Raw genomic sequence first — 25,288 nt, forward strand, 5'->3', positions numbered from 1 at the left:
ACGTGGGAGCGGTGGGCGAGGAGAAGCAGCTCATTTACATTTAAAGCCACAGGCTACAAAAACAGCTCCACTGTATTCAGACATCAGTATAGGCAGATTGTGGAGGCTATAATAAATGATCTGATGGGTATTTTGAGCTGAAACTTTACAGACACATTCTGGAAACACCAAAGGCTTATCTAATATCTTGTAAAAGGGGTAAAATAGGTGCCCTTTAACCTCCCACATTTTTGTTTGTGTGTGTGGAATTAAATGTTTTTAAATGGATCTCATTCCAGTTTTTCCTCTGAACTTTGAATTAAAAAATGTTTTATTATTTCTAGGGTTTGTAATTTTATACTTCATGATAATAGTTTCATCTCACAGTTGTATTTTTTTTATGATTGGTTCAATTTTACATTTACATGTCATCATTAATAATTACATGTCATTTTTCCTGCAATATTGAATATTGCGATTTGAAATTATTATTTTTTGTTTAGGAATTTTTTTTTATTTTACTCAATATTCAGATTTTTTCTTCTTGTTATTCTAAGCTCAGATGACACTTTCATTTTTTAAATTATTCATTTTTAATGCATTATTATTTTATTTATTTATTTATTTATTTAGTTATTTAACTTTTTTTATAATTGGAGGGTGAATGAGTTTTCAAATTTTCCCTCAATTTATATCTGTAATCTAAATTTACATATCGCAATTTTTCATTTATTTTTTTGCACAATTTTATGGATTTTCCAGTTGACATATTGTTTTTTTTCTTTGTATTTGAATTCTGGATTTATTTCCTACAATTCTACTTTCTTGTACATTAAATTTTCTTCAAGATTGTGAGATATAATTTCAGAATTGCTCAAGTACATTTATTTTATTTTTCCTTTACGCAAATAAGCTTCTATCCATTTTCTCTCAAGTGTACAGGTCACCTGACCTGTAGTAGAATATCATTCTTTGCTAAATGTATTGTATGTTGCTCCTATTATATTATATTATTTTGTATAATATCATGTAGACTAATTGACTACAGGCCGTTGAATTATAAAAGTATCATGATTTCTTCAGCGTAGTGAAATGGAGCTGTGATGCACTCAAAACCTGCCGGAACTACTTTAGCTGTGTGTTTATCTGAAAATAACTGCACAGCTTAGAATGCTAATCGGCCAGTCAGAATCAAACAAAACAGCCCTGTATAGCGTAAATATGTCCTTCCAAAATGTGACTAAAATCAGAAATGCTCCACGTCGTATTTGAATTTGATTTGGTTAAGGTCATCAAAAATCTGATTACATGGTAGATTCATGAGCTAAATGTAGTCTTGATGGTGTTAATATTTCATGGATGTGCAGGAGTCATGCTGATACAATCTGACATTTGTACACACGACTGTCACTTCAGATGATGTTGAAAATATGTGCGGTTTAATGAAGCACCTGTGCTGTTCACCACACCCTCTTTCTGTGTGTGTGTGTGACTAAACTAGCTGCATCTGTGCTTCAGTCGCTCAGTGCTAGAATGTGAAATCATGTGTTTTGCCTGCTTCTTGCTTAAGTGACAGATTGTTTTGCTCACTGTAAGGATGATGATGATAATAGTTTTATTTTAGGACTTTTAGGATATTCTTTAAAGTTTTTTTTTTTTTTTTACTGCAGTTTTTTTTAGTGGTAAAGTGTTTTAAAGTTTTGCATTTATCATGTATTTGAGGTTTTAATTTGATGGGGGAAAAAGTAAACTGTTAGATGTAAACTGAGGATTGCAATAAAAATGATTAAAACTTGGAATTCCACTGCAAAAATAGAAAATGGTGAGATGGAATATATTTGAGACGACACGGTGTCTCAGTGGTTAGCACTGTGGCAAGAAGGCCGCTGGTTCGATTTCCGGCTGGGCCAGTTGGCATTTCTGTGTGGAGTTTGTATGTTCTCCCTGTGTTGGCGCGGGTTTCCTCCGGGTGCTTCGGTCCCCCCACTCACTGTTTTTCATTTCTCCATTCTTAGTTTTATTCTGTTTTCCTTGTTGTTTTGTTTTTTACTTCGAAGATTTTGTTCCCTCATCAAATTTTCAAGTTTTCACTTCACTGTTTTCAGTTTTTCCATCGTAATTCCAAGATTAAATGTGTTTTCTTGAGTTAATTTTGAGTTAATGTTTTCAATGTACATTTTGTTTTATGTTTCCATCTCAGAATTCCCAGAGGACAAAATCCAAATCTACAAGTTTGACTTTTTTTTTCTTAACCCTGAATACATTCCTACTTTGAAGTGTCCCTTGAAATTCAGAGTTTACACAACATTTTTGAGTTTTTCAAAAAAAAATAAACATCTGAAATAGTTTTTTTTTTCCTTAGATTTGAGGTTACATCACACAATTTTTATTATATAGCTTTTTTTTCGTAGTTTGACTGTCTTTTTTTTCTTGAAATTCCAATTTTGATGTTTACCTTTGAATTCTGGGATTACATCTTGCAATTGTAGCTTTATTTCCCATCAGAATTCTAAAGAAATTGTCCAAAAATGTAATATGAAAATTGTGAACAATTGAGTTCCTAGTTTACATCTTTTTTTTTTCTTAGACTGACTTTTCCCCTCTGAATTCCAAGTTTACGACACTTTTGAGGTCTTGCTTAGAATTCTGATGGGAAATGAAGTTACAATTGCAAGATGTAATCCCAGAATTCAAAGGAAAACGTCCAAATTTTGACATGTAAACTAGGAACTCAATTGTTCACAATTTTCATTTTGCACCTTTTTATCTTAGACTGACTTTTCCCCTCTGAATTCCAAGTTTACGACACTTGAGGTTTAGCTTCGAATTCTGGATATACATCTTCAATTTTAACTTTATTTCCCATCAGAATTCTAAAGAAAATGTCCAAATTTTGACATGTAAACTAAGAATCCAATGTTTCACCATTTTCCTTGTACTGCTTTAGAATTCCTAGTTTACATCTTGCAGATTGACACTTTCTCTAACCATATCCTGGATTCTGAGCTTCTCAATTTTTGACTTTTTCAGAGTTTGTGTACATTTTGAAATATTGAGTTTTCTTGCAATCTCATGCAATGTATAAAACAGCTTAGAGTTTAGCTTGTTTATGCTATTTTTACAGCTAAAATAAATCAACTATAGTTCTGTATTTATTAGCTTTGGATGTCTGTTAATTTTGCATGAAATCTTGAACAGATTCCATGTTAAAAGTTTTTCACAGAATATATTGTATACCAGGTATATGCGGGGTCTTAATCTAAAAATGTCTTAAATTTACAGAAATATAGTATTGTAGGTCTTTATTTCTTTGTTCGTGCATTGCTACTCAATCTGGCCGACAACCATACAATCACCAAGAATCCATGTCAATAAAATTATAAACATTTTATTTAAAAAGGTCATTTAAGGTATTTACCATAATAGTTTAATTATTTTCCTCACAATAACATTTGTTGAAGAGTGCTCCATGTATTTACTATTGAGGACACTGACCTGGACAGATGGTTGTGCATAGATTTAGATTATTATAGTTTAACCGTTATGTACTGTTGGGGATGTTTTCATCCACTCTGGGGTGATTTTGTGTCTTAATTTGGCCGTAACTCTCTCTGTGTTTCAACTAGCAGAATGATTTTAATCTTATTTCGACAAATATTTTGAGAAAATGCTTTGAATTTTTTTATTAAGTCAACAATACACTCTGGGCAAATTTACTACTCTTTTAGATTTGGTATGAAAACATCCACTGAATTAAACTGCTGTAAAAATGCATCAGATAATTTTATTTATTTATTTATTGCATTAATCTGTTAATCAACCTCAGTCTTGATCAAAACATCTAAATTGCTTAGAAAATTGCAGGATTTTTAACTCTTTAATTGCTAAATTCATAAATGGTGTCACTGATTTAGTGAGGAAGAAACAGACACAAAATGATGTATTTTCAGTATAAACAGTAATTGTGGACTGGATTTTTTTTTAAACCTTTTATCACAGTCTTGGACATGTGAAACAACATTGCCTTTGCATTGTTTTTGATTAATTTTCATATTTTTCTTCCTCATTTACTGTTGGTGGCTGTTTTTTTGCCCCATTGACTTCCATTATAAGGACATTTTTTATTATTACAAAACCATGACACCCTATAATCGCATTTTTGATTGGTGGTGGTTTTCCCTGTAAGGAAGAGGTAAAATTTGTCATTTTTACTATTGCTCATCAGCTGGCATCATTAACCTTTTAAATAGGCCTGTGCAAAAAAAAAAAAAAAAAAGCTTAGTTTCTGGATTATATGAATACAACAGCAAATTAAAGTGTGCGTCTGTGTGTCTGTGAGGGAGTTTTGACCAGGACTGAGGGTGATTAACAGATTTTAAAATATTAAAACAATATTAATCTGATGCATTTTTACAGCAGATGTTTTCATCCCGAACATAACAAAAGGGTAGTAATTTTAAAGAAAAGAAAGTTTATGTTGGGGGAAAAAAAAAAAGTGTATGGATACAAGTCGAGCTTGCTTGATTTTACACAATATTTTAAATATTTTGCTAAGAAATATTTACATTTTTATTATTAAATTATTTTATTATAATAGTTTTTTGATAGGGCAAATAAAAATTGGGTTATTTGAAAAATTCCTTAGAGTTTAGCCCTTTATGAGTCTAAAATTTTATTCATAATGGTCTTAAAAATGTATTAAATTTAACTTGGTGAAACCTGCAGAAACACCATGTATAACGTTCCAACAAGACAGATGTGTGTCGAAATGACTAAATTCTCCTTTAATAGACAGCAACATCATATAACCACACACACACACACAACAAAAGAAGCAACGTATCAAATATTTTAATCAGGCTCAGTTTGCAACCTCTTACAATTTGTTAAAATATTACAAAAAACATTTACAAAAAAAAAATGACTCAAACTTTGACCAAAAAAAACAAACAACCTTTTTAATTTGCAAAAAGAAAAAACCTTGACATAAATAAGTTAGTTTTAAACTTCTCAGTGTTTTTACAAAGTTATGTACACAGGTACATTTCTCAAAAGTTTTACACAAATACACAGGCAGTGTAAAAATCGCTCAAATATTAATATTTACTTTATAAATACAGTTATGCATCACGTTTCACCACAGATTTGTCGAGTGTTTTAGATGCATATAAATTGGTGGCGCAACCCACTTCTGTGATGAAACAAACCCAAAAAGAAAAAAAAAGGCAAAAATCAAGGGTGATCGAGTCAAACCAGAAAATATTCAGTAGAAAAAAAAATAATAAAATCACACAAAATTACAAATGATCAAGAAAACTTCTTACAGAAATAATTTAAGAGGGCGCGAGACGCTCCATGGAAGTGCCTGATATTAATACTGGTCGATGCTACAAGGTTTGACCTCAGAGTTTGAGCTTTTACAAATAAAACAGACAAAACAAAAATGGTGGGGTTTTTTTTTTGTTTGTTTTTTATGTGTATGTGTGTGTACCAAATCTGAATTTACTACACAACCAATATGCAATTAAATGTGACAAACAATAATGAACAGCATTTTGGAAATAATCTACACACGGCAACAACGGTGGCTCTTCAAGTCAAACCAAAATCACACCTCCAAAAATAAAACGATATACTTTTTTTTTTTTATCTTTCCTTTTTACAACATAATACTAATTATGTGCTACATACGAAAAAAAGGAACCAATGTATATACACAGGTAGTAAGAAAACAAAATATGAGCAAAAAAGGAAATTCAACCTAATTGCACACTGCTACATTAACTGCTTTCAGAGGCAGTTGCTTTATTGTTGAGTGCCAAAAGTTTAGTGTTTCTGATTCAGTGCTTGAACACACTCGTAAAGTTGATATGTTTAATTTTTTCCCCCTCCGCTCGCTTTTTCAGGCGCCCCAAAAAAAAAATAGAAAAAAAAATAAATCAGCCACCGGGCGCTGAGGTCATCGAAGCGACGACAATGACGACATCTTCAGGCCTGTCGGGAAACATTACAGAGAATTAGTCTGATGCATGACATCAAAATACAGTGCAGTTCTGCATAATTTGTAAGTGTTAAATGCAAGAAACAATCACATAGAAGAAGATTACTTCGACATTTGCTGTTAAATGTAAAATTGACAGATTCCAGAGTATGTTAATAGTTTCATTATAGTTTGAGTTTGTTGCATGCTTTGCCATATTTTTGGTTTGTTTTCTTTAAAGGTGCGACTCCACTTTAAATGAAAGTACAGACCAAAAGAAAGTTAAATTATTCCTTATCACATTGTTAACAATGCTGAGTTCTACAAAACTCCTTAATAGATTTGGGACAATATGAAGTTAACTTAATAGTTCAATCCACTTAAATTAAATAAAAAAAAAATTAAGTTGTCCTCCCAAAAACCCTTAAGAATTGTGTTGTTTCAACTCATTTAAAATAAGTAGTTTGAACAAGCAAGTCATTTTTTGAGTGCAACTAGCCCAAATTAAACTTTTATAAATGTTTTATTTTATTTAAACGTTTATCTTGGTTAACTATAATAATTCACAACAGAGTGAACATTATATTTTTGAACACAAGGTCTGAAATAATGGATTTTTTAATTAAACAAACTCCAATACTTATAACTTCACAATTTCATATTTAATCTAATGTAAATACAGATTAAAATGAGTAAACTCTACAAAACTAAATACAAAAATCTTGCTGCCCAAACGTTTTTAGTTAAATTAAATGAACTTTTTTAGTGATCTCAGCTTGCACCAATCAAATGTTAAGCATATATTTACATGTATAAGCAATATAAAAACATTTGTTGTCATGTTTTAGTATATTTAAGCATTACTCAGACATTTGTTTTTACTGTAAAATTGACATATTTTAGAGTATATTAATAGTTTTCTTTATAGTGGGTTTTTGTTGCGTGTGTTGCCATTTTTTTTTGGTTCGTTTTTCTTAGGTGCAACTCCTTTTGTCTGTATTTTCATTTCAAGTTAAGTAATTCCTTGGCAACTAGCCCAAATTAAACTTTCACAAATATTTAATTTTATTTTTTCTTGTATGTTTTACTTAAAAGTAGCATATAAACGTTTATCTTTAACTATAATAATTCACAACAAATTAAAGGATGACATTTTTTTTAATACAAAGTCTGAAATAATGGGATTTGTTTTAATAAACACACTTAAATAATCAACTTGTAATGATTAAATGATACCTTCACGATTTCATATTTAATCCAATGTAAAAACTAATTAAAATGAGTAAACTCCACAAAACTAAATAGAAAAATCTTGCTGCCTGGACTTTAGTCACCTCAACTTGCACTAATCACATGTTAAGCATATATTTATATGTATAACAAATTAAATTAAAGCAATATAAAAACATTTGTTGTCACATTTAAGTGCTTTTTAGCATTATCGAATTAAAATGGAATAATACATTTAATTAAAATGCTAGAAATACAGAAAATTGTATTTAACATAACTTGAAGTTGCTTGTTTTAAGGATACATTTCATTTAATGAATTAAATAAAGACAATCTAAAATATAATAACTGAAATGTTGCAGAACACTCGATTAATCTTTACATTTAGGCCTAATTATAGCTTCAAAACTTGATCAGTCTGTTATTTTCCAATTGTATTTCTTTTTATCTTACACTGCTATAAATACGTTAACAAACAGCAAGAAAAGTTACAGATAACTTCACTTCTGACTCGACTTCACCACAAACCAAACTAGCAGCACAACCCACCTAAAAAAATCTGAATGAAACTACAGCAGGAAACAAAAACACTGGAAAAATAAGCTCACGAAACATTTGGAGTCCCACCAAAGCAAAACACTCCTCATTACTGATGTTATGACTTTATAAATGCGCCGTGACCGACTGTTATTTGCTCACTGACATATCGATTTGGCAGCACATTTCCTCACATGACTAAACTGAGTTCACAACAACCTGGAGTTACATCAGATTTACGGACACGACCTGCAATCAGACTCCAGGTGTTCGGTTTTACACCTCAAACCTGCACTTAAAGGCGACTTGCGCCAACTTGTGATTATATATGCGCGGTTTTAGATGATAGTAGTCGAGTGGAGGTGTGAATGACACTGTGAAGCCCCTCGATAGTGAACACTGCTGACGTGTAAAATGTTTTTCACTCTGAAGGAAACTCGAGCTCTCGTAGTAAACGCACCATTTTAACCCTTTCACGTTCACACTCTTTGGGCTCTTACGGAGAAAAAGCCTGTTTTACCTTCATATAATCGTTAAATTGACGTTAAGGTACATTAATGTTAAAATGCGTAGTGATTTTTTAAATTTTACATAACACATCCTTTCTTATTTAGACAGTTTTACATGTTTTCCAGTAATATAGAATCAAAAACTAATTGAAAACGAAGTATAACACAATATTGAAGTATAAAAAGTGGTGCTTACCTCATTGTGTTTATGTGGGTGTCGGACTCAATGGTTTTCTGGATTTTTTGGGTTTTCTGGGCGTTCGGGTCACTTCATCCACACAGATGTGTGAGCGTTTGCTTTGACACGATGAATCTGTCATAATAATAATAATAATAAAAACATCTTAATTTTCAAACATTTGTTAAAAGGAACAAAACATGTAAATGGCTAAACAAAAGTATCGTTTTTAAGAGTAAACCCCATTTCACTACAAAATACAACTATGAAAAGTGTATAAATATATATATTTTGTATACTTGAAATAGTTTTAACCCAATTAGGTCAACTATACACAAACCCAACGCTTGGGTTTAAAAGTGTACTTTAAATTTACTTGGAAAAAACAACGCAACAGTTGAGCTTGTCCATATTTGACTTAACAAAAGTTAAAACAACCCAATTAAAATACAGCCATTATGGTTTTGAAAGTAGCACATGTAGATTTATCGCATTAATTAAACGTTTTGCTTCACAAACACATAAAACGCAGTTGTTATGCAAGTTTGAAAAGCTTAAAACTAATAACACATTCCGATATATAGACCATAAGGCAGATCATATACACCCACGTAGCTATAAATAAACCGTTTTCGATTCGATTTAAAATTTCAACGGTCATTTTTTCAGTTTTCAACGGTCAAAATTCAAAGCACATACCGAGACAGGAGCTTCTTTTCCTCGGCTCTCGGGGCGTTTCGGGCGTCTCCGCGCTTTGCTCGGTTACCCGACAGTCGTGATTCCCGTTAACATCCACATTATTGTCGTTATTATTCCCAGAGGAGCAGATGTGAATATCGGAGCCCTTCCCCCGCTCCGATCGGCTGTAGAACCCGGGAACCGAGCAAATATCCAGGGCTTCCCACTGGTATCTACCGTCGGCGCGCGGCGTGTGCGTGGAAAAGTCGAAGTTCCAGGCGTCCGCCGACGCGTCCTCCATCGCCCGGAGCTGCCGCTGGAAGTCCTTCTTCAGCTCTTCATGATCCACCGGGCCGAACAGGTTTCGACACGCCGACGGCTTCGGCTGGTCGGACAGTCGCGCCTCCATCCGCTCCAGCGTCGGGCTGCCATTAGACAAGCGAACATTGGACATTTTTGAGGCGAAAACACAGCTGTTACAGAGCTACTCCAACGCGATCCACAACGACGGGCCGCATGAGCGAAAAAAACATCGACAAGACGATCATCAAAACAAAAGCAGCGTTCGCGATGGCCACTCCTGTCAACTGCGAGGCGTAGACGCGTAGTAAAAAAAAAAAAGGGGGAAGAGAAATAACAAGGCGAGGCTTTTCGGCGCCCAATATGGCGATGAAGGGGGAAAGAGGGCGAAAAAAACGCGTGATTGACACAAAGAGCTCTTTAAAGGACGAGGGGACGGCAGGGGATTGGAGCACAGGAGATCCGCCTTCTTTAAAAGCACATCCCCCACTATCAGAGAGCAGAAAATCAACAAAACACCCTCGACGAGCCTCCGCGGAGTGAGTCACTTCGTTTAGTGACTCGGTTCGGGAAATGATTCATTTCACTCGTAGCAAGTATTGAGTTGGTTGGTTTCTCTATATTGTTTACCACGCTACATTGGGTCTGAAAACGCATTTAAGTATGGCTTCAAAACAACATTAGCACTATTTATTTGACTGTGAACAGTGTTGTACTTTGATAGTCATTAACTGCTAATATGATTCCCCCATTTAGAACTGGCAAATAATACTATTCTGAAATTAAATTGTTAAAGAGAAAGTCCAAATGTGCGAATATAAAACTGTACCTCAATGCAGCAGTTTCCCCTGAAGCGGCGCGCACTTCAGCTAATATGTTGGTGATAATATGATGTATTGAAAGTATTGACTTTTTTGTTGTTAAGCCATGTTTTAGTACGTGTGTGTGCTTAAAATGCTTTCAAATACTTCCAACTAGTTCCACTGCAAGCGAGTGATTCAGACGTTCTGCTGTTCCGTTGAATCGTTTAAGAGATCCGGTTCACTGGTGACGTTTAATGCCTTGTTTTGTAACAGGCTTGTAAAAAAAAAGGATCTTGCGCAAATGCTTAAAATTCACTGTGAAATCGAAACTAAAAGCATGTGAAGCAAGTTCAGCAATAAATGCAGTTTTCTGCTTTCGCTATTAATTAAACAAGGTAATAAACATCAGTTGGTGTTTCCTACGTTTTTTTGTCTTATATGAAAACCACCGTTTAAAACTCACTGAACGTATTTGTTGGCTGTAACATGTTACAAGTATGTCAAATGTTTTACACATCACTCTCTTATGTCACTTCCCAAATGCTTTTTTAGGCGAGTGATTCACAAATGACGCTAGCAAGAGTTTGACTCAATCATTTATAAGATTCGGTTCAAACAAATGATTCTATCACGAATCAGTTGAACGTCAAGTTGTGGTCAATAAAAGAACAAACCTTTTGCAAATGCTGAATTCAAAGCAAACAGAATTACTTAATCCTTACTGTTATAAATATTTTGAAATTAATAAATTTTTCTGCTCAAAACATTGGCCAAACTAATGACTAACAAAAATGTTAAATTAAGAAACGAGATAAATCAAGTCGTTTCTTGATTAAACAGTACAGTAAAACTTAATAAAATCTTAACGAGTCGTAGTGTACTTGTGCTTAAAAAGAAAAAGCAATTTAAATGAGAATTTAAAATAATAATAATTAAACAAAATTAATTTATTTGGTCTACATGTCCTCAAAGAAAGTTGTAATGATAGCTTTCCCAATGATTCATGTCAACAACAAAAAAATCTCTTGGCGAATGATTCACAGATGCTGCGCGATTCGGTTCAACTGAATCATTTAAAAGATCGAGTTCATTCGCATTTTGTAACATTTTAAACGCAAAAAAATAAAATAAAAAATCACCGCGAAACCGAAACTAAAAGTATCATTACTTAAAATTAAAATAAAAAACTTAACAAGTTAATACCTAAACGATTGATCAAACAAAACTTTAAGGCAATAAATATGTAAATAAGCTAAATAAAACCTAAGCCAAATACTGCTGTTTTCTCAATATTGTTTAAAATACTTTAATAAAAACTATTTATTGGACATTTTGAGAATTTTTAATTCTTCTAAAAAGAATCATGAATCATAATACCTGCAGTGTGATTCAGCAATGTAAATAAACAAAGTACATGTTGTAAAGTGCTTGATTTCATTACCTGTAATGTGTTGGTTAGCCTCTGGCTTCTCAAGATTAAGTTCCGATTTGACACAAAGACAGAAATGTGGAAGTAGCAGAGCTGGACTCTCAGCTGAAATTGTTCCTGGAAGTGAGAAGCTGTAATTGGCAAAAAACATTTCCAGGAACAGTTTCTTGATTAAACCTCACAATCATAATGACAAGAACTGAGCATCACTTCACATGAAGAGGATATACGCTTTGACAGCGGTTCATTTACAGTCAACACTTGGATGTGTTTACCCTCGATTTAAGACTGTAACATAATGAAATTTTGGCCTTTTGATTATTGATGGTTTCACAGATTAACTATTGATGAATATATAAATAAACAAATGGTTACATATATTTATTTATATTCATATGAATGGGTGACATGGTGGTTCAGTGGTTAGCATTGTCACCTCAGCAAGAAGGCCGCTGGTTCAAGCCCTAGCTGGGTCAGTTGGCATTTCTGTGTGGAGTTTGCATGTTCTCCCCGTGTTGGCGTGGGTTTCCTCCGGGTGCTCCGGCTTCCCCCACAGTCCAAACACATGCGCTATAGGTTCATATTAGATTACCTAAATTGGCTGTAGTGTATGAGTGTGTGTGAATGAGTGTGTATGGGTGTTTCGCTGTGTAAAACATATGCTGGAATAGTTGCCGCTTCATTCCGCTGTGGCGACCCCTGATGAATAAAGGGACTAAGCTGAATGAATTTATATAAATATTTATACACTATTTATATTCATCATTCACAGTATTTCATTATATTCATTGTTCAAAATGTAATAAGAATTTAATTAGAAAAAATACTTAAAATTATTAACAGGTTTAAGATGAAAAGGAATTTTCAAGCATCAGCAATTGTTTTGTCCTCCATATAATTATTTTTTGTTCAGAAACATTTTATATATGTAATAATAACTTGTAAATAAATAAATCAGCTAATTCTAATCATTTAAAATCTTTATACTTCGTTACTTCAAATCACTAATCATTAAAAATATTATACATTTTATATGACATTATTTATATATAATAATAATAATGTTATTTTTGGAATACATTCGTTAAGCAAAATGATGACTGAACGTTATTTCTCCCATAGTTTGCCATTTACGTTTAATTTAAGGCACTTTAATATGCTTTCTATAGACCATTTTCAGGTATGTAAACAATAACAATGGTCCTAACCTATTTCCTGTGTTTCCGAGAATCCAAATACGTCCAAATATTGATAAATAATCCCATGGTGAGTGTTTTAACGTAAAGTCATCATTGAATTTCTTGTTACAGTTATGAAATAGTTTAACAACAAACAGGAAATTTTCATGGGAAAATGACATCAGCACTGAGAAATGGTCTATATGTATTAAATGACTTTAGTCAATTTAATTTAATTCCTAAAGATGTCATTAATCTCTAATGAATATTATGTAATTCTGCACCATTTTCATGTCAGTTTCACTGGAACGAATCCAAACTTTTACATAACACGCTTTAATTAAAGAGCTGAACAGAACCGAACAGTTTTCCAGTGCAATTAAACAATCGCGTCCACACATCAAAACGTGTAATTTGTGCACATAAAACAGGCTGAGTCTGTTCTCACGTCTTTGAAATCTTCCACACACATGTATGTTGGTTTCTCAAGAGCACAATTGAGCTCGACATCTCGTTTCTGCAGCTTGTGACGAGCTGAAACTGACCAACACTGACCTCTGCTGGACACTTTTCTCCTCACTTTAATGACTTGATGAATCGAGAGGGTGTTGTTCTGTGTGCAGATGTTGTTAAATCATAAACTGAGCCACTTGAGGATGTAGAAGTTTCTCTTGCCGACGCGGATCAGGCTGAGCCCGTTTGAGAGGATTTGTTGACCAACAATAAGCACTTGCTCTGGGTTTTCTGCCCTCTGATGGTTTATCCAGACACCGCCGTCTTTGATCATCTGATAGCTGCGCACAACAGAACAATAAATTCATTATTTAGGGCAAAAAATAAATGAAGTGCAGGTATTTTCCGGCTTTGTGTCTAAAAATATGAGGGAAAAAAACGTATGATAATAATATACAGAATCATATGCACAAAGACGTAACTACTTTGTGATATATTTTAATTGTTATAAATTATTCTATTTTATAGTATATAGAAAATAATTATATATTTTTAAATTAAACTGCTTTACACACACACACTATATATATATATATATATATATATATATATATATATATATATATATATATATATATATATATATATATAAATTATTAAAAATTATTAGCCCCCGTTTATTTTTTTTCCGCCCAGTTTCTGTTTAACTGAGAGATTTTTTTTTTCCAACACATTTCTAATCATAATAGTTTTAATAACTCATCTCTAATAACTGATTTATTTTATCTTTGTCATGATGACAGTAAATAATATTAGACTAGATATTCTTCAAGACACGTCTATACAGCTTAAAGTGACATTTAAAGGCTTAACTAGGTTTGGCAGGTTAGGGTAATTAGGCAAGTTATTATATAACGATGGTTTGTTCTGTTGACTATCGAAAAAAAACCATTAGCTTAAAGGGGCTAATAATATTGACCTTAAAATGGTTGATAAAAAATTAAAAACTGCTTTTATTCTAGCTGAAATAAAACAATTAAAACTTTGTCCAGAAGAAAAAATATTATCAGTCATACTGTGAACATTTCCTTGCTCTGTTAAACATCATTTGGGAAACATTTAAAAAAGAAAAAAAATTCAAAGGGGGGCTAATAATTCTGACTTCAACAGTGTGTATATATATATATATATAAAAAAAAAAAAATCATTATTTATTATATTTATTTTATAAAATTTAATATATAAATTATATAAAATGTATTCAAATGATTATATTTTTGAATATAAAAGCATTTAAATATTGTTAAATATAATTACATTTTACATGGTTTTAAATACAAGTTTTTACATTGAAAAATATTTTGCATTTAAAATGTTTAAAATTTTTTGTTACATTTTAATAACTAATAATAAACATAATATCTTTTTAAACCAGCAAGCATTTTTCATATACAGATTTGATTTAGCGTTTCTTTTTTATTGTGCATTTTACAAACAATTCTAATAATAAACGATATATTATGTAAATACAAACTTTTATTTTGTATGTGAAGATGAATTGTTAAACAGAACTAGTGCTAATAGAATAAAAATTTACAATGTAACAAAATATCTCATCAGAATCTAATATTTTTTTAATGGAACATTCCACAAGCGCACACACCCGCGGGGTCCGTCAGGAATGGCTCGTGCTCGTCTGCAGGCGTCCAGAACCGTTGTTCCCGGTTCAAGGAAAAACTCATGGAACGAAGCCTCTCGGAAAATCTCCTGCAGTTCAGTGTCACTCATCTGCTCCAGAGCCTCAATACTGCTGTGATACAGAGCTGTCGTGCACCTTCACACACACATATTTATGTTAAAAGATTGGCACACCTTATTGAATTTCATGTTTTTTGAATCAGGACTAGGGCTGTGCAATGACATGATACATATAAATACATCATCTACTACTAGCGCATGTACAATATTTTAATTAGATTTTACTACACGAAAAGGTGTTAGAAAAGTGTGCTCTATATAGTAGGGGTGTAACCTATCAACGTTGATCCGTGATTCATACGGATCACAACCAATGGTTCGGAACACGTTTTAATGTGTAACGATAGCAGAGAGATGGCCTCTCACGTCATTCAAATCACATGTATGAAAGCATTTAGGCTTTGCTGTAAAATATAATGATGATGGAAGAAGTTGTGGTGGGTTATTTGGGATGTGGTGGGTTTCTTAGGCTATTAAAGGTGTTTTCTGTCACTACTTGTTTAGCCTACATTTATGCATTCAAAGTAAGCTGCCTGATTAATCAGTAAAAGATCGGGATCTCAACACCCACGCAACATAAATGATAAATGATGGTGATTTACATATGTTTATTAATCCTAAGAGATTCAGTCTTTTGAGTTGGTTATGAGGTTACAAAGAGTCAAATAACAGAAGTACTGCGATAACAGTTTATAGTTTTAGATATAATCATTGATGTTTAGGGTAAAGATTAAAGTCATTGTCATTTGCATTTAACAATGCTCAAAAATAAATGTTGTAGGCAGCAATTACATTATTTAACCAATAGGTGGCGACAACCAGCCATCAAAAATAAGCCACTGAATAATTCCTCAAAAATTATCCATCTAGCAATGAAACATGAAGTTTTATGAGTGAAGAACTGAATCATTTATTGAAAATGAGACTCAAAATAAATATGTGCTGTACAAATTATAATGTTAGATTTCCACATTTAGCCTCATCAGCAACAGTAGTGACAGTGAATCTTTCACAGAACTGAATATTTTACTATTTATTTTTATTCAGCTGATTATTTTAATTTTATTTGTAATAAAATGACAGGTTCTAAATTCTATTTGTTAAAACCAAAAGTGCCTTGCAGTGCTGTTCCTGTAATGAATTAAAAGCAAGTTACATTTATCTCCTCCCCTATTTTGTTGATCCAAAAAAATGGTCTGATCCGTGACTAAAAAAGCCAAGCCATGAGATTTGTGATCTGTTACACCACTACTATATAGTATGAACGCGAGTAGTATGAATAGAATTAGGACAAACTACGTCCGCCATTTGTTATTATCAAATGATCAACCCATCAGTTGCATCGCTTCACTCCAATTCATGAATTATCTCACGTGGCATTATGGGATAGCGTAGTATCTATCAGATGAGCAGTTCATAAACTCGCCGGAGGTAGTAGGTCGTCCGAGTACTTCTCGCATGCTGTTTTAACTTACTATATAGTATGGAGGTATGCGATTTCAGAGGCAGCATAGTGGCAGATTCAAAAACAAGAGTAACGTCCTATGCTAATGAGGGAGAGATGGTCACTAGTGGGCGGGGCTTTCCTGCTCTGATGACACGTACTAAGAGAGAATGTCAATCAAAGCATTTCTGCAGACTGTTTCTATCAAGTCTGATTATAAAAAATACAATTAATACATGTTTACCATTAGAAGCTGCTTAAATTCAGAGACTCTTCCCACACAACTGTGTTTAAACCCCTTTTAAAAGTGATTTTTGCATAACAGGTGCCCTTTAAAATATGGAAAATAGAAGCTGAGATCAACATTATCATCATATTCTTGCCTTTTAGCGCTTTCTAGGCCGTCTTTGCCATGGACCAGTTTGGTGACTTCCGCAGCCAGGCGTTTGTGTGCGATCCTCTTTCCCGGATCTTTCCTCTGCTGCTCCATCAGCTTCTCCACCTCAGACAGAGAGAGGAAGGTGAAGAGCTTCAGGTACCTGCAGAAGAGAGAAAAACAAAACTCCTGTCTGTCCATGTAAAACTGATGCTTTGATCCAGCACAGCTAGTTTGAATTAGTTAATGCATTTACTAACAAGAACAAACAATGAAGGATACGCTTATTACAGGATGTGTTCATGTTAGCTAACGTTAGTTAATGAAAATACAGTCGTTCATTGTTAGTTCAGGTTAACTTACGCTGCATTAACTAATGTTTACAAGCTTGAATTTGGATTTTAATAATGTATTAGTAGATGTTGATTAATTTGATTAATAAATCCTGTACAAGCATTGTTCATTATGAGTTCATGTTAGTAAATATAGGAGCTAATGAAACATTATTGTAAAGTGTGACCCAAAAATTATTTATAATCAGGGCTTGACTAACTATTGTGATCACCAGCCACTGTGGCTAGTAGATTTACAACGTTACTCACCATTTTTACTAGCCACAATTATGTTGTTGGGAAAATATATTTTATATGAATAGATTTGACGCTGACACGCTAAAATGACCTGAATTAGATTTTGTCTGATGTCCACATGCCTCTTTTTTGTGTGTTGTGTATGAGCTTGATCAATAACCATGAGCAAATGGGTTACCGTTCCATAGTCAAAAATAAATAAATATTTCATAGTCCCAAATTTTAAATAATGTGCATGGTTTCCGCTACTGTTGCGTTGGCAGGTGTGTTTGTTTGTCTCTCTCTCTCCCTCTCTTTCCACCTGCAGGCCCCGCCCTTACTACGCAGGCGACGTGCCCTGGGATTGGAGGAGGTTACCCAGGGCGTCCTTTAAAAAGGGAACTACAGGCGTGGGGCGGTAGAGCGAGTTTTGTTGGCGTGTTGTTTGAGATAGTGATAAAGTTATTCCTGTTGTTGAGTTGTTTTCGTTGATGGTGTTTCCCGTGCTGTTGTACTTTGACTTTGTGTTGGATACCCATCCGTGTTCCCCCTTCCTATTATTTTGTTTTGGTTTGTGTGTTTGTTAATATTGTACATATATACACGGTAAGAGGCAGTAGGGGTTAGTTAGTTAGTTAGTTAGTTAGCTAGTTAGTTTTCTTTATTTTGTCATTCAAAACATCACAATAAAATTGTAATGCAGAACGAAATTACGTTGCAACAGACCCAACAAGAACATAAAAAACATCACTATACAAACATTATAAAATCCTAACATGATAGACAAGCTTTATAATTTCATAAAAATATAAAAATATAGTTATATAAGATATAACCTGATTTAAAAAGAAATCTCAGTAGAGAGTAACTTAATACTAAAATACCTATTTCACCATTTGTTATAATAGTTATAATATTAATAATTTATGCTAGTTTAACTATTTATTAATTTATTATTTTACACTAGCTATCAATAGTGTTTAAGAATTGGTCTTATTCAAAAGTCTTATAATGACAGGATAAAAACTATCACCAAACCGCACTGATTTGCTCCTCAGGCTTCTGTAACGCCTGCCTGATGGCATAAGCGTGAGCAGGCTATAGCCAGGGTGAGTTGGATCCCTTAAAATGCTATTTGCCCTAGACAGACAACGTCGTTGATAAAGTTCCTCGATAGATGTCAACTTGACTCCAACAGACCTTTCAGCTGACTTTATGATCCTCTTGATGGTGTTCTTGTCAGATACACTACTATTCTCATACCAAAGGGAGATGCAATTAGTGAGAACACTCTCAACAGCCCCTCTGTAAAAAGTTGTAAGAATTGTTGGACGCCATTTTTCTTTTTGTAAATATTTTCACCTGCTTTTGTTCTTAGTTAGTGCGATAGGTGTAGATTTTGTATTTTTTATTCCTGTTATTTTATTAGGTGTAGTACGTTTCATTTGGGTGTTTAGTTAGTGTATTTTTGTTTATTATTTTTCTGTGGGTTCATTCATTCTTCCATGGCAGTGCGCCACACCAAAATTCATCCCGCCACAGCTACATTACAGCTTCTCATTCAAAACATTCAGCCGTTTCTTTTATATAGTGGGTGATAATCACACCAAAACGCATTAAAAGGTAAGGGAATTACAACAGCGTGAACTTTTCTGTAATCGTAGTAGTGCTGTGCGTTATTTGTTTAACCCTTAAGGTGACATGCTGACTGACTGACTGACTGACTGACTGGCAGGTGCGTGATGCGTGAGGCCAGCAAACACAACGTCACTTTCAGTTATGATGAACACAGTTTTCTATAATTATATTTTATTTATAGATAAAGGTCTGTGGTTCTGCATACAATGACTTGATCTTGCTGGAGTTTATAGCCGTTTCACTTTACTTCAGGACGCATTAATGCCGCTCTGTAGGTCTATTAGAGACATTCATAAATATTCCTAGCAAATCTAATAAATGTTGGAGACATACTCGTTACATAAACGCACTAAATCACACTTTAGCAGTGTTTATTTGAGAGCGCACAAGAAAATCTGCACTTGAGCAGTGTGTATTTGAGGGCGCGCAAGAAAATCTGCACTTGAGCAGTGTGTATTTGAGGGCGCGCAAGAAAATCTGCACTTGAGCAGTGTGTATTTGAGGAAATCGGCGCCCGAGCACAGAGATTCACATGCTCGTATTACATAATAAATGCGATCTCGACTTGTAATACTGCACTCACTACATTTGTCAATGAAATAACACCACAGGTAGTTGGTAGATCTGTGTTAAAGGCCCAACAGAGTCTGCCGCCACAGCTGGAAAAAATCCCAGAGGAAACACTGATGTGTCAAAACAAGCAAAATGTAGTAGCTGTATAGATACACTATTTATTCAACAAAACCTTTCTTAAAAAACAAACAATTGACATTTAAAAACATTATTGTCATGTATTTAAAGGTCTCATATCACCAGTTAACTACATATAAATGGGGAGTTAATCCCCTGTTAAAGCAATGTTATTGTAAAAAAATAAGAAAAAAATAATATCGACAAAAATAACTGTAAACAAAAGAAAGCAGGTGAAAAACATACTGTGTCTGATAAGGATGATCTCGCACACACGGTTAAAGTTGGGCCCATTAATAATCTGTTCAAAGAATGGTTGAAGTGAAAGCAGCAACTGCTGCTGCTTACAAAAAGACATCTGGAGCTCTTGAAAGCAGCAGGACTGTGGTTGCACGAGCATCACTTTTTTTTGTCCAGTCTATTCAAAGTGAACCGATCGCACTAGTTGCGTTTCCAGGCACGGTTGCTTCACGCAAGGAAACGGGAGCGCGCACACTTTTTAAAACAGGAGTTATCATCCCTCATTCGGTATCTAGCTGCTTAATTTTGCTCACGTGAACACAATTATTTTTGTCAGTCGTGCCGTTTCTCAATTCTAAGATCGCACTTGCACGCATATTGGGCCATCCTTATTGTTGAACCAAGAAAACTACAATTTAAAAATTACCTTCAACCATGGGCGTGTCTGTCTAACCCGCCACAGCTGAAATCTAATGTCAAGCCCTGTTTATAATGTTAAATGAATTTATAAGGATTCCTTTCCAAATAGATGATTCTCTTTAAACTTTTTTAAAATCTTAAAAATAAATAAATAAATAAAATAAAAAACATGAATCAGCGCCTTAGAATAATTTCTAAAGGATCGTGTGATTCTGAAGACTGCAGTAATGATGCAAAAAAAACTGGTTTTATTTGCACGTAAATATTTTATTTTAAAATATAAGTCCACGTAAAATAGTTATGGTAAATTCTAATAATATTTCATAATTTTACTGTATTTTTAATCCTGTAAAAGCAGACCTCCTGATTAGCGTAATGACTGGATGGTAAAAATGCCATTCATTTACTTTGTTTTATTATATCTGAATTATAGTTTCAGCAGTAACAATGGAAATAATCTTAATAGATATAAAACTCATCGTTTTATCCTTACATTTATTAAAATAAAGATTATTTTAATTTCTAGCATATATGAACAGCAACTGTATGCATGTATGCTCTGGGTCTTTTTTCTTTTTTATTAAATGAGTTGCGCCTCAAAAACAAAGAGTAAACGCAATGAACGCTGTGAATGCGGTGGCTTTTGGAGGCGTGAGACGCTCTTTGGGAGAGCAGACAGTTCTGGAGGGAATAATAATAGAAGAATAAGAATACTGAAGCACTGTGATGACGGACGGCTGAGGCCTTTTACAATCAGCACAACAACATTTCACATCTGCAGCAATGGAACGCTGCAAAGTCCATTAATGCAAAGTCCCTGAAACACTCATATATATATATATATATATATCTAATCATCATCTTTAAAAATGTACATCACTTCACGCACACAGATGCGCACACTGGAGTTTAATCAATATATGTGTTTTCATTGTAGTTTAAGCACATTTTTTCTTAACAGATAAAAAGTTTTAAAAATAGGTGGATGTAAACAAAGCTAGTGGTTATTTCTGTGCCGTTGTACAGTAGACTCCTGCTGACGTCATGTGGTGTGACTGCGGACTCACCGCTCCACGCTGTTATCAGGCAGACGGAGGAAGTACTGGTAGAACTCAAAGGGTGATGTTTTATCTCTGTTCAGCCAGACGGCGTTGCCTGCCGTCTTTCCTAGTTTATCACCCATAGAGGTGGTGACGAGAGGAACCGTGAGGCCGTAAACCTCCTCTCCAGTCTTTCTGCACAACAACAAAAGAACAGAGCTCACCAGTGCATTCACATATTGGGGTTACATGCATCAATGCAGTCAAAGTTCAATCAATTAACATTATCTATCTATCCATCTGTCTCAGTTTGTCCGTCTATCTATCTGTCCATCTATCTATCTATCTATCTATCTATCTATCTATCTATCTATCTATCTATCTATCTATCTATCTATCTATCTATCTATCTATCTATCTATCTATCTATCTATCTATCTATCTATCTATCTATCTATCTGTCTATCTGTCTATCTATCCGTCTATCTATCTATATATCATTCTATCTGTCTGTCTGTCTGTCTATCTATCTATCTATATCTATCTATCTATCTGTACGTCTATCTATCTGTCTGTCTATCTATCCATCCATCCATCCATCCATCCATCTATCTATCTATCTATCTATCTATCTATCTATCTATCTATCTATCTATCTATCTATCTATCTATCTGTCTATCTATCTATATATCATTCTATCTGTCTGTCTGTCTGTCTATCTGTCTGTCTATCTATCTATCTATATCTATCTATCTGTACGTCTATCTATCTGTCTGTCTATCCATCCATCCATCCATCCATCCATCCATCCATCCATCCATCCATCCATCTATCTATCTATCTATCTATCTATCTCATAGGTCTCAAACTCAATTCCTGGAGGGCCGCAGCTCTGCATGAAACATTATTGAAGAGGTTATTTCTGCACAGAACTTTGTTTAAAACAAATCTGCAGATTTTTTTTTGATGCATAATTTTGAGAGTTTCTTAACTAAAATCTTTAACCAACACTCCACTGTTTTTGACAATAGGCTCATTTCACAGCTCTCCTAGAGTTTCACCATTTTTAATTCATTCTTCCAATTTCCGGGTCAGATGGGAGCACTTTTAGCTTAGCTTAGCATAGATCATTGAATCTGATTAGACCATTAGCATCTCACTCAATAATTTTTCTATTTAAAGCTTGACTCTTTTGTAGCTCAACGGAAAATGAAAAGTTGCCATTTTCTAGATTGATATGACTAGGAACTATTCTCATTCTTGCGTAGGGTTTGTTGCTGTGGATTATTTTTAAGCGCTGTGAGATATTGCACCTGCTGCAGCCATGGTACGGCATCAAAGTCCCTTCATTACATTTCATTACATAACACTTAACTGAAGGTATAAGTGAATTGAAATAAAAGCACGTCAATAAATCTGTAAACAGGCTCATAATTTCAAAACTGTACTGCACTCATGCTACTGTAATATATCTTTACAACCGATTTATCGTTATTATTACGTTACGTCTAGTTTACAGTGAGCAGAATGTTTACCTTATACTGCAAACGATATCGCAAAGCCCACGCGGGAATCTGCGTGCGCTGAAATCCACAGATTTTTAACCCATCATTGAGTCTACCTATTTGCCTATGTAAATGTGCGTAAATTTATATTTATTCAGTTTTTATATTAATTTAAGTATTATTATTATTGAATAATATTAAAATGTTTCAATGTTTTATGCACAATTTGTAAACAGTTAGTGAAGTAACACTTCCTGTGTTTTGGTAGATATAAGACTCACTTTATTTACCAAACACATGGTTCTAATTGAATTAGCATTGTAAACCTTAAACGTTCTTTTTTACTTAACGTATTAAGTTTTAAGCTATAATACTCTAAAAATCATTCCGCATTAATCTGCAGATTGTTTCCAAAAATCTGCACAGAAATATATATCACGCATTCCTATATAGTACATACTTAAAACTCAACGCATCACTAATTAACACATGCACTTGTCGCCACCTACTGGCCCTTTTGTGTCATACACACACAGGCCAAGAAGACTCCAGCCACAAATCCTCCCACCTGTGTATGAACTCGTGTCCGCTCATGATGTTCCCCAGCTGGTCTGTTCCTCCTAGCTGAATCCTGCATCCGTGCAGCTGATGGAGCTGGTAGAAGTCGAACGCCTGGAAGAGCTGATAGGAGAACTCAGTGAAGCTCATGCCCTCCGCGCTCTTCAGCCGGGCCTGGACGCTGTGTCTGCTGAGCATCGTGCCCATACGAAAACTCCTGCCCACCTCCGAGAAAAACTCCAGCAGGTCATAGTCTTTATACCAGCTGCGGTTGTTGAGCACCGTGAGCCGGCCGAGCCTGTTGATAGTGATGGGAAAAGCCAAGATTTTCATTGATTCGAAACAATTGAACAAAGCGCTCCACGAAATTTCTTTACGGATTTGAAGCGTTAAAAACACCATCATAACCTGTTCAGCGTTTTACAAACTTCGAATTTCCAAACACAATTAAGTATAAATATGAAAGGTCAGTGTTAACTTTATATCTTCATAAACCCCCTACTGGACGAATCAGGAACAACAGGGTAAAAACTAGGGTCCTTGAAATGCGGTCCTAACTCGTTCAAGGTTGTGCAGAAACATATTATTGCGAGATTTTTGGTATTACACAGGCCGTAGTGAACCATTAGATTTTCGAAAGCCCTGTTTACTGAAAGCATGTGACTTTGCCAATTTGATATGCGCTCCGTGCAACACCACTGATTTTAAACAAAAGATTCGTAAAGATTTCAAGGCTTCCCCTGCTGGAAAAAACAGCATATGCCTGTAAACAGGGGCGGTGCAGGCCGGCTATAACCATACGACAACTTTTTATGTGGGCTGTTGCGGACGAAAGTGAAGACCGGTAGGGGTTGGTTTTGTGAGAGATGTCAAGGATGAAAGTGAAGGGGGGGTGGCAAACTTTCTCCCCTAGCAGTACCCCTGCTTGTAAGGTATGTTTTGATGCTGCTATGCGGGTCTTACTGGTTTCAATTGAGTTAAAGTAGGTTTTATAGTTACATTTGGACTTTCACCTTCCGAACTGAATTTCAGAAAAGTATTCTTTGGACATTATAAATACTGAAATCATATTAGCAGCACATGACTTTTAAAGTACAACATTGTTTACAGTCAAATCTAACCCAATCATTGAGACCAGCAAGACGGACTGAAATCAGCAAGACCAACATTAAGAGCAGCATCAACATACATTACCAGCATATTCTGGGTTTTTTCAGCTGGGTCATGAAGCAGCGGTCACTACCTGCTGGAATCCGGGCAGAAGTACAGCTCGTGGTGAGTGAAGATCCGGTGGAGACTCTCCAGAATCCCGCGTGCGTTCTGCTGCACCGCGGCGGGGGACAGTCGCTCTCTCTCGGTCTGCCTCCCGCTCGGGTCGCCGATCTGCGCCGTGGCTCCGCCGAGCAGCGCGATGATGTGATGTCCAGCGGATCGGAAGTGCAGCAAGCCGATGATGGCAAGCAGGTTTCCAGCGTGAAGGCTGTCAGCGGTCGGGTCAAAGCCGCAGTAGATCGCCTGCGGACCGGAGCGCAGGAGATCCGGGATTTCGGCTTGAGCCGCGGTCTCCGGGAAAGAGTCCTTCAGGAGACCCCGGTTATGGAGGGAGGAGAGAAGGCTGGTGGATTTGGATGCGGATGAGTGGAAGAATGATTTACAATACGACGTTTTTCTGAGGATGAAATGTGATTTTACTCTGCAGCATGACCGTGCTATGGAGGCAGCCATGTTGGATGGGATGTTTGGTGGACGCTTGCGTCACCACGTGGACAGATGGGGGAGTGTAAACAGTAACATT

The 25,288-nt window shown here is 34.9% G+C and overlaps 2 protein-coding genes across 2 annotated transcripts; both read right to left on the reverse strand.

Annotated features, from left to right (window-relative positions):
• Positions 1-4,814: 4,814 nt before the first annotated feature.
• On the reverse strand, positions 4,815-9,750 carry cdkn1bb (cyclin dependent kinase inhibitor 1Bb). Its single transcript, XM_056452157.1, has 3 exons — positions 9,113-9,750; positions 8,432-8,548; positions 4,815-5,973 (listed from the first exon to the last, which is right to left on the reverse strand). Exons 1-2 carry the CDS (start codon positions 9,543-9,545, stop codon positions 8,442-8,444), a joined length of 540 nt encoding a protein of 179 aa, XP_056308132.1. The 5' UTR covers positions 9,546-9,750; the 3' UTR covers positions 4,815-5,973; positions 8,432-8,441.
• A 3,371-nt stretch (positions 9,751-13,121) lies between these two features.
• yars2 (tyrosyl-tRNA synthetase 2, mitochondrial) lies at positions 13,122-25,251 on the reverse strand. Its single transcript, XM_056452330.1, has 6 exons — positions 24,737-25,251; positions 23,504-23,791; positions 21,457-21,624; positions 16,840-16,995; positions 14,918-15,088; positions 13,122-13,595 (listed from the first exon to the last, which is right to left on the reverse strand). Exons 1-6 carry the CDS (start codon positions 25,216-25,218, stop codon positions 13,436-13,438), a joined length of 1,425 nt encoding a protein of 474 aa, XP_056308305.1. The 5' UTR covers positions 25,219-25,251; the 3' UTR covers positions 13,122-13,435.
• Between the last annotated feature and the right edge of the window lie 37 nt (positions 25,252-25,288).

The sequence above is a fragment of the Danio aesculapii genome, chromosome 25 (assembly GCF_903798145.1).
Source record: "Danio aesculapii chromosome 25, fDanAes4.1, whole genome shotgun sequence".
In the NCBI taxonomy this organism is placed as follows: domain Eukaryota; kingdom Metazoa; phylum Chordata; class Actinopteri; order Cypriniformes; family Danionidae; genus Danio; species Danio aesculapii.